The sequence below is a fragment of the Exserohilum turcica genome (assembly GCF_000359705.1).
Source record: "Exserohilum turcica Et28A unplaced genomic scaffold SETTUscaffold_8, whole genome shotgun sequence".
Taxonomy (NCBI): domain Eukaryota; kingdom Fungi; phylum Ascomycota; class Dothideomycetes; order Pleosporales; family Pleosporaceae; genus Exserohilum; species Exserohilum turcicum.
In genome coordinates this window covers 1,723,131-1,733,280 of record NW_007360299.1, presented here as the reverse complement: position 1 = coordinate 1,733,280, position 10,150 = coordinate 1,723,131, and the positions used below count along the sequence as shown (strand labels likewise).

Sequence of the window (10,150 nt, the reverse complement as noted above, 5' to 3'; positions counted from 1 at the left end):
AGAAGAGAACGAGAATGAGAATGTTTTGAGAGAATTTAAACCCACGCTTTTCTTCTTTTTTTTCTTTTTTTCTTCTTTTTTTCTTTTTTTTTTCTTTTTTGGAATATACATACTAGGTAGGCAGTAAGTAGGTACGCTGGAAGTAAGTAGAAACTTCAGTGTGTTGGCTTTGAGGTTACTTGTTCTTGTTTCCTTGGTACACTTGTTATTGTTCTTGTTCTTGTTCTGATTCTTGGTTCTTGTTGTGTGTGGTTGTGTCTAGTTGCCGAACCGTTCCAAGTGTGTGTGTGTGTGTGTGTGTGAGAGAGAGAGAGAGAGTGCGAGAATAGGCAAAAAGATTCCAAGTAGAAATCAAGGAGAAATAGTGAAGATGTGTAGGTGTAGGTGATGGTGTGAAGTAGATGTAGTGTTCATACACGTGTGTATGCGTGTGCTCGCACAGTCAAGTACTATATATTAGTGACTCTTGTATTACTTAGCCCGACCTATCTATATGCGTGTATGTGTATGTACGTCTATATCTCGTTATATCTCCGTTTCCTTTTCCCTTTCCCCCCTCCCCTCCACCATCCATGTGCACAACAATAGCCAAGAAAGATCAAAGAGACATTAGACAGAAAATTGGAAGAAAAAAAAATCCCCCCCCCCCCGCTCAACAAGAATATAAAAAAAATGTGTTTCTAATCACCCCCCACTCGCAGGACTAGGCGGCACCTCGCCCGTGGCCCAATGCACGGGTTCCGGGCCTAGCTCAAAATCCATTGTACCCCCCTTTTCAAATACATCGGCCCATGTCACCCATGCTTTGTCCCAGGGCTGGTTGTTGATGGTGAGGTGCTGGATGTAGCGGTTTGTAGTGCTGTCTCTACTATTACCATCACTACTACCACGTTCACTGCTACCATGACTACTATTGCTACTGCCACCATTGCTAACGCCGCTAGAAGTATTCGAGACAGTGGTCGTAGTAATGGTAAGCGTATTCCCATTCTGCAGCTGAAGTTCCAAAGACTCAAACCACGGGGATAAAATGAGAAATGTGGTTTGCCCCGTTAGCGGGTAGAGACCTATGATTTGCCACTTTTTGCAGGTATCAATATTAGTATATTTTGCCTTGGTTCCCACAAACTCTCCCCCGGAGTTCCATGCAGCTGGGTATATCCAAGGATGGGGAAATCATGCACGAGGAGAAAGCGGAGACTCACAAGCAAATTCGACTCCCATGGCCCCCGCATCAGAATTCCCAGGTAGTCCGCTCTCACCCGCACTATACAGCGCGCTGATTTCGCGGCTGCGGTCTACACTCCGCGCCTGGTAGCCCGGCACAAAGTTATACAGATACGGGGTATGAAACGCGGGTTCATTTCCTGCGTCGAAGAAGCCCAGCTCGAAGATCTTGTCAAGGCGATCGATAAAGCGAGCGTCGCCGCCAATCCGGCGTTTGAGCTCTGCAATGTCGTGGATGGCGTTCATGCTGTAGATCCAGCTGTTGTCTTCGTAGTAGGCGTCGCCCCAGTAGCACCCGCCGCAGTTGGTGGGGTCTTGAGGTGCAAAAGACCCGTTTGCCAGGCGTGGGACGACGAACCCGGCGTGCGAGTGCGAGTTTGCGTTTGGGTTCCAGTGGTTGCGCCAGTTGCGTGAGCGGGACAGATACGTGGATGCGGATGAAGTTTTGCCTAGCCCCCGTGCCACTTGGTAGAGGGCAAAGTCGTTGGTTGAGTATTCGACTGCGCGCGTGACGGCACGGGTAAAGTTGGGCGTGATGTATCCGTATTCCAGCCAGTCGGGGAGAGCGCCTCGGCCTTCTTTTGTCGACGAGTCGGGGGCCTGTGGGTCGTGGTTATTCGGGGGCACGACTTCGGCGTCGGTTTGCATGGCGGAGAAGCCGTCGGCCCAGTTGATGGCGCCGCGGACGCCTTTGATATAGGCGTCGGCGAGGACGTTGTCTGCGTTTGAGCCGCCTTGGACCCGCCCGTTGAAGTTGGATGAGCGCGCGTCCGGCATGAAGCCGTCGTGGCGCCAGATGTCGATGAGCGAGCGGATGAACTCCTCATGTGCTTCCGGGTAGAGGATGTGGAACATGGCTGTGTGGCATCGGTGTGTATCCCAGAGAGTAAAGACGTCGTCGTAGTACGGCTCGCCATCGTTCCACGCGGGGTTCTCGCCAGTGCGGTTCGACGGGATCAGAAACATGCCGTACAGCGAGCTGTAGACTAGTGCCAGGTCATCCGTATTCGAGGACGAGATTTGGAGCTTGTTGAAAATCTTATTGTTCCATTTGCTCTTTGCAGCATCGGCCAGTGCCTCGATTTCGGTGTCTGGAGCAATTTCTTCGAGATTGGCACACGCCTTTTCAGTCGAAATAAAGGAGATGCCCACACGAGACTTGACGGAATCCTCTTCAAACGTAAAAACACCGCCGATGCGTGCGCTGCCAGACACGGGGTCACTCAACGGGTAGGTCTCGCCGTCAAAGATCCACGAGCGAGATGCCTGCTTGTCGAAGACTCCGCAAAAGTAGATTGTCCAGTCCGGTGCAAGGTTCCAGCCATTGTTGTAGACGCCGGATCCCTCGTAATGACCGTCGTCTGCAATCCTAAAGTAGCCTCCTGAGTAGTGCTGCTCCCAGCCAAAGCCTCTGAAGCTGGTGAGTACGTGGGACACATCCACGACGATGGAGGACGCCGAGGCGTTTGGAAAAGTATAAGAATACAGACCAGCATGCTCTGTAGCACTGAGCTCGACAGTGATGCCGTTTGCTAGAGTTGACTGGTAGTAGCCAACGCTTCCCTTGTCAGGGGCTGCCCTCTGTTGAGAAAGGTCTGCTAGGGGATCGGGAACATCGCCAATAACCGGCATTTGCGAAACAACTCCATATTTCGGGGCACCACCGGTTCCAGATTCGTGCATCATGCTGAAGCCAAAGACGTTGCCTTCAGGAAGGTAGCCAGAGTATGCGTCGGTCCGGTCATGCTGGACGTCCGGCCCAAGCTTCACCATGGCAAACGGTGCGGCGACGACCCCGGGAAATCTGTTTCCTCCGGCTTTTGTCCCTTGACTGCAGATTATAAGCACTAGCGATGTCGGGTCTACAGTCCAACCTACAAGACGTTCACATATTGACTGTAGTCGGTCTGGGCATGAACATGTCTAAGAGTAAAGAAGAATAGCCAGGCATAAAGGCTTGGAAATGGACATGGCCTCGCAGAAAATACCATTTCGACGTCGAAGAAGTGAGTACTGACTTGTCAATGGGCAGATGTGTGCCCTTTTAGGGTCAGAGAAGCCAAGAAGGCGGCGCTTATGAGATGCTAAATCGGCATGTAGTGGATGGAATCAGCGTCACTGCCGAGAGGAATAGAATTTGTCAGGTATATACGGAGCCAGCTCAAACACAGCCCAGTAACAGTCGAGCGAGGTCCGCAGTTATTCGCATATAGTGTATCGCGTGGCTAAGGTGTGGCTAAGTGTGCCGTGTCTGCCGACCGGACCGGCGTGACTAAGAGGAGAGGGGTTGGAGCATAGACAATGATAAAACATGGAGCCAAGGAAAGAAGAATTCAGGGCTTGGAACCGTGCCCACCGATTGCCTTTTTGTATGGTATTGTGGCAAGGAGATGTGTTGTGCCTTTGGAGAAGCATGGTGACCAATGGCAGCGCGTGCAACTCGCACATGTTGCGATCAGGGCCCAAGACATGCAGGACGGTAGCGAGGACGAAATGCTTGACGTAGATGGGCAAACCCTGGGTAACTGCAGTAGGAAAGCGGGAATCCTGAATGATGTGCCAAGGCAGACGGGGCGTGCGGTTGACATATAAAGCATGCACGTGGGCAGGTTGTGTGATGCCCCTGATGTCGACAGTGCCGCGGATGTGGATAAATGTTGGCGGTCTGGCAGAAGCAAGCTTCATGCGTGCTTGGCCCACGGATATAACCAGCCCAAGGAAGTGCCACAGCACCGCTCCCGATCCATCCAGACATGTTGTCGCCTCTGGTGGCACCTGGTGGCCTCTGGTGGCCTCGAAATGGGGTGCATATGTATGTGGGTCTGGGCGCGAAACAACAAAGGTCCAACTCTTGCTTGTGTGTGCCGTTTGATCCGCTGACGAGAGCGCTGTGTTTTGCACAGCCTACTGAGCGTGTCCAGCCATGGAAAGGCGTAAGATGCTGATGGAGAGCAGTCTCGCAAGTAATACTGTTGTTGTTAGCTGTGGGCTGGGTCCTGTACTGTGCTTGTCATGTCTGCAGGCAGCCTGCGCCGGCCTCTCTCAACACGTTGGCGGTATCGCATCCAACGTGCTCTCGACATGTCGAATATACAATGACGGTTGTAGGAAGATCAAAGAGCAGAGCAGATGCAGCCATGGCGGTCGTCCAAATATGACAGGCTGCTGTACGGGAGCTGACGCGGAGACCCCACAGGGCACGGGAACTGTTCCGCCGGGCTCTCCTTGGGCCGACGTGGGCACGACGTGTTTTGATTCCAACGTGTAATATCATGTCGCCACCTTTAGGAAGCGTCTCCCGATTGCGGTGTCTGCTGTTCGGTCCATGTCACGTGGGCAGGTTGTTTGCTCAAATTCCACCATCCTTGAAAATGACGCATTTTCGTCCAACCTTTCTGACCAACCCTGTTCAGATTGCTCGACTTCGTCAAATAGCCCATGATGCAAGTCCTGTGCTAGTCTTTTCTATCTAGTAGCACTGCAATAGTTATTTTCATGAAGAAAAGAGAGACGAAAACAAAATCTTCATTAGCGCACGATTAGGTAGGCTGGTTAGGCGTCTTCAAGGACTACAGTCCTTGACAGTGAAATGAAGCATTTATAGAATACTCAGTATTCTCGCCACATGGAAGGTTCTATTGGATAGTCGAAATTTTTAGCTGGAACGAAGTAGAGCAGATGACATCGTCATGCATTTAGAAGATGGATGCCCCGAGTCCAACTGTCATGGCAAACGTCTGAAGCGGCATCTCGATGTCCCGAATGGTGCTCTAAACCTGTTCCCATGTCTGATACTGGCATAGCGACTCAGCGGGCATACTCGAAAAACAGCCCACTAATTGTAGATGGGTCAATATTCATAGCATGCCGCCATTTGCGTATCAGCGAGCCAAGGCAGAGATTTGTAGCATTAGGGGATTTCTCAGCTGCATAGAGTTCTTCAACGACGCCTGATTTCCCCGCGGCAAGGAATCGCTTGTTTCGGGTGGAGATGGGGATCGCCAGAGGGACTTGGAAGAAAGCGCGGTGAAGGGTGTAGGAGGCCAGGCTGGAGCGTGTTGGCTGCAGCATGCGCCCGTTGTAGCACTTTGCCAAGACCGCGGACTTTGTGTTTCCCCGTTCTCCGTTCCCCGCGCCTCCGCCTCCGCCTCCGCCCAAGGACGCATCTCGGGGGGCTGGTTGAGATGGAGAGATCCGGGCCACTTATTTGTTAGTATGCGTTGAACAAAGTAGGATTACTTGGCCTGAAGGAAAGCGACTAGGAGATGCAGGATAAAGCGACGTATTCGCATGCTTTCTTCCGCGTCAGCTATTTCTGAATAGACCGACAGTATGGGATTGAGGACGAATTACTATGCAACGCATTAAAGATAATCATTCAATGCTTGCAACGCCTAATACGAGCCTCCGATTCATTCGCAGCTCCACGTCGCCGCCATGCTGACATGTGACAGACGGGCCACGTGCGCCGTCCCAAAGCGGCGAGCCTCGGCTTGTGGGTGAATGACGTCTACCGCCAAACCAGCAAGTCAGCCGGCCTCGACGGCCAATTGCAGCTCTCGTATTTTCGCTCACGAGATCAGACGTCACACGATGCCGCCGGCTATGCCGCAAACGCGCTGACCTGCCGGCCGGCCTCAGCGCCTGAAAGCTTCCCCGGATTCCCCGTGGCGTGGAGTCGTGGCTTGCATGTGAAAGCAACCCGAAACAATGCTAGCCCTCTTATAATCTCCCCAGAAGCATTCCCGCCCTTTCACTCCACACCCTCTCCTCCCACCCTCTTCCCATACTCCAACATGGCAAAGCGCTTCTCCGCCGCCGACGTCGCGTCGCACAAGACTGCGAGCGACCTGTGGATCATCGTCGACGAGGACGTCTACGACCTCACCACCTTCCAGGATGAGCACCCTGGCGGCAAGAAGAGTAGGCTGGCCCATGTTATGCCTTGTGCGCCCCAAGCTAACGCCTGCAAGTTCTCCAGCGCGTAGCTGGCAAGGACGCGTCCAAGCAGTTCTGGAAGTACCACAACGAGGGCATCCTCAAAAAGTACCAGGCCAAGCTGCAGGTCGGATCACTCGACACCAAGGCAGCCCCCCCGCCGCCTCCTGCGCCAAAGAGGGAAGTCGTCAAGCCAGAGGCCAACCCTGGCGTCGTGGCGCCCCAGCCCACCAAGGAGGCCGAGGAGTCGGAGCCGTTTGATGCTTACGGCGACCTCATCCCATATGCCGACCCTTCGTGGTACCAGACAGTATGTCCATGAAACTTGCCGTGATTGCTTTGCTGTGCTAACAAGCGTAGTACCACTCTCCCTACTTCAACGAGACCCACGCCGCTCTGCGCGAAGAAGTCCGCGAATGGGTCGAGGAGAAAATCATGCCATACGTCACCGAATGGGATGAGGCCAAGAAAATCCCCGACGAGATCTTCCAGCAAATGGGCGAACGAGGATACCTTGCTGGAACGCTTGGGGTCCAGTTCCCTACCCAATACACCGACCGCAGAGTCAAGAGCGTGCCGCCAGAGAAGTGGGATCACTTCCACGAGATGATCATCACCGATGAGCTGTCGAGGACAGGTAGCGGTGGTCTCGTCTGGGGTCTGATCGGTGGCTACGGCATCGGCGCACCGCCTCTGTTCAAGTTTGGCAAGAAGGAACTCATCAAGCGTATTGGCCCAGATCTACTCAGCGGAAAGAAGAGGATCTGTTTGGCCATTACCGAGCCAGGTATGTATGTCTCTTATGCAGAGAGTCATCGCTAATATTCCTAGATGCCGGAAGCGACGTTGCAAACCTGACCTGCGAAGCCAAACTCTCCGAAGATGGCAAGCACTACATTGTCAATGGCGAGAAGAAATGGATCACCAACGGTATCTGGTCCGACTACTTCACAACTGCTGTCCGCACTGGCGGCGAGGGCATGAACGGTGTTTCGGTCCTTTTGATCGAGCGCAGCGCAGGCGGCGTCTCGACCCGAAAGATGGACTGCCAGGGTGTGTGGAGCAGTGGCACTACCTACGTCACCTTTGAGGATGTCAAGGTTCCCGTTGAGAACCTCATTGGCAAGGAAAACCAGGGTTTCAAGGTCGTCATGACGGTAAGTCGATTACTATCTTATTCACAGACCCAGACTGACTTGTCAGAACTTCAACCACGAGCGTATTGGTATCATCATCCAATGTCTGCGTTTTGCCCGTGTGTGCTACGAAGAGAGCGTCAAGTACGCACACAAGCGCAAGACATTTGGAAAGCGTCTCATCGACCACCCCGTCATTCGCCTCAAGCTCGCACACATGGTTCGTCAGATTGAGGCCAGTTACAACTGGATGGAGAATCTCATCTACCAGTGCCAGAAGATGAACGACATGGAGGCCATGCTCAAGCTTGGAGGTGCCATTGCCAGTCTCAAGGCCCAGAGCACAACAACCTTTGAATTTTGTGCCAGGGAAGCCAGTCAAATCTTTGGTGGTTTGAGTTATAGCCGAGGCGGACAGGGTGCCAAGGTCGAACGGCTATACAGAGACGTCAGGGCCTATGCTATCCCGGGTGGTAGCGAAGAGATTATGCTCGACCTGAGTATCAGGCAAGCTCTGAGGGTACACAAAGTCTTGGGTATGAAGCTATAGAAGCTTGTATGATGCAACTGTAACAATAAATCTGCATTCAACCGCCGCTGTGCTCAGTCGGCATATTATCAATTGACCACGAGATTCTGATGATTGCCAATATGTATACTATGATTGACAGTTGATATGCAAACATGCATAAGTCCATTGTCATGAGTAACGTGCTCGAGGTATCCCCGCTGCGGAGGCCCCACCAATTTACCCCATCAACGGCAGTTCGTGCCCAGCCCCGATTATATATGGTCACCTCAGATCAAGGTTCCAGTCCAATAGCAGCCACTAGGGTTGAGGAATTTCGAACCGTTATCATAACTGATCTTCATATGCCTGGCAATCACTTTATCCATACAGCACCTAAATGACAGATATTCTCACATCCATTCATCTTCGACGATACGCATTCGCTTAGCGCACCGGCGGTACATCACAGCGGGGAATGAGAGCCTGCTCATTAAGCAGAGGAGATTCCACGTCGTTGGCAGAAAAATGAATAGTTCCGTACCAATCCAATACGTCGACACCATATGCCGATCTCAACGCACATTGATATCTAGACGGCATACAGTTCACCGTGGAAATCGAGCAATCAAAGAGTGGAATCAATCTATGCCCAACCTTTCTGTTGGGAAGAGAGATATAGCACGTACCATGGAAATGAGGGGCAAAAGCAAGTACCTGAAGGAGAGCTTCGGACATTGGATATACACAATGCTGAATTTACTATAAATGCCTTCACAAAACACATACGAAGCAGACTCTCATTTTCTCGACCACTTTCACATCTCACGACTCCGCAACTAAACCAAAACTTCATACCAAACCAACACACAAACACAAACCATGGCTCGCAAATACGAAGGCGTCCGCCGAGTCGAGTGGAACGGCACACAGGTGCCCGTGTACCCGATGGAGACGATTGACTTTTCGGCTCTCCTGTCCCAAGAGCCAGATGAGCTGGACAAGCTCCTCCAGTGCTGCAAGGACGAGGGCTTTTTCTATCTCAACCTCGATAATGTAGATGGCCGCCGCTTTCTGGATGACCACCAGCAGTTGCTGGGACTCATGCATCGCTTCTTCGATGCCCCGCTGCAAGTCAAGAATGAGTATGGGCTTGTTTCGCCGCATTTGGGGTAAGTTACACACATATCACCACACACACACGAACAGCGACATGAATGCTCAAACCAGCTAGCTACGAACCCGTCGGCTCCCGCAACGGGGTCCTAGAAAACACACGCGACGGCTACGAAATGGTCAAGATTTCGCGCGACGAGATCCAGCGCTCCGCGCCACACATCCCACGCAACCTGACCAGCGCCAGTGATCTCAAAACACTCGAAGCCTCCATCTCAGGAAGCAACATCATCGGCAAAACCATTCTCTGCGCTCTATCTACAGCCTTCGGACTCACGGGTCCCTCGCGCTTCGAAACACTACATCGCAATCACAGACCCTCAACCAGCACCCTCGCACTCATGCACTACATCCCCAGCGACCCGGCGCAAGACCAGCACGTAGGGCACCAGAAACACACGGACATTAGTTCTCTAACCGTGCTCTTCACCGAGCAATGGGGTCTCCAGATCCGGCCTCCAGGGACCCGAGAATTCGGGTTTGTAGCGCCTCAGCCGCGACACGCGATTATCAATGTGGGGGATTCGCTGCGCTTCGCAAGCGGCCATGTGTTTCAGTCGTGTGTGCACCGCGTGGTGCCGTATGAATACAGCGAGCATAGGTACTCGGTTGCGTACTTTCTAAGGGCCGAGGATGAGACCATGCTGAGGGATAGTGAGGGCAGATATGTTACGTCGAGACAGTGGCATGATGAGAAGTTTATGGCGTTTTTGGCGGGCCCCGCGGACCAGAAGGCGGCGCCGAAATCCTTGTTGCTCGGCGGCATGCACGAGGAGGAGGGCGATGTGTATGGGGGTGAGGGCTTAGTTTGTTTTTTTGTCGTTGCTGTTATTGTTGAGATGGAAGTATGCGTACAGTATATAGTTTGTACCCGAAATCCGTGATAAATCAAGTGTACGGTGTGGTTCTCAGGCTCAACATACCCAAGATTATGCATCTACATATATAGTTCTGGGAGAGAGAGAAAAAAAAAGGCAGAAGAAGTCCATGACCCCAAGTGTATATCACGGTTCATGTTACACAGTATGCCCAGGATTTCGTTTCCACTCTGCGTGGCCTGGTCTTTTTTTCTTCTTTTCCCGTAGATTAAAAAAATATATATATATCGAGTGCAAGCATTTATATACGCAGATCAACACTGAAATTATCATCCGCACAATCTCCT

The 10,150-nt window shown here is 52.2% G+C and overlaps 3 protein-coding genes across 3 annotated transcripts; 2 read left to right on the top strand and 1 right to left on the bottom strand.

Moving 5' to 3' along the window:
* Window positions 1-1,176: 1,176 nt before the first annotated feature.
* On the bottom strand, window positions 1,177-3,000 carry SETTUDRAFT_35520 (glycoside hydrolase family 92 protein; the record flags this gene model as incomplete). Its single annotated transcript, XM_008032508.1, has 1 exon — window positions 1,177-3,000. The coding sequence occupies one exon, from the start codon at window positions 2,998-3,000 to the stop codon at window positions 1,177-1,179; it is 1,824 nt and encodes a 607-aa protein (XP_008030699.1).
* Window positions 3,001-6,023: 3,023 nt separating this feature from the next.
* On the top strand, window positions 6,024-7,851 carry SETTUDRAFT_98919 (uncharacterized protein; the record flags this gene model as incomplete). The annotated part of the gene is made up of 5 exons (XM_008032892.1): window positions 6,024-6,150; window positions 6,201-6,475; window positions 6,526-6,952; window positions 6,997-7,322; window positions 7,369-7,851. The coding sequence occupies 5 exons, from the start codon at window positions 6,024-6,026 to the stop codon at window positions 7,849-7,851; spliced, it is 1,638 nt and encodes a 545-aa protein (XP_008031083.1).
* Window positions 7,852-8,691: 840 nt separating this feature from the next.
* SETTUDRAFT_157592 (uncharacterized protein) lies at window positions 8,692-9,869 on the top strand (the record flags this gene model as incomplete). Its single annotated transcript, XM_008032891.1, has 3 exons — window positions 8,692-8,981; window positions 9,044-9,780; window positions 9,850-9,869. 3 exons carry the CDS (start codon window positions 8,692-8,694, stop codon window positions 9,867-9,869), a joined length of 1,047 nt encoding a protein of 348 aa, XP_008031082.1.
* Between the last annotated feature and the right edge of the window lie 281 nt (window positions 9,870-10,150).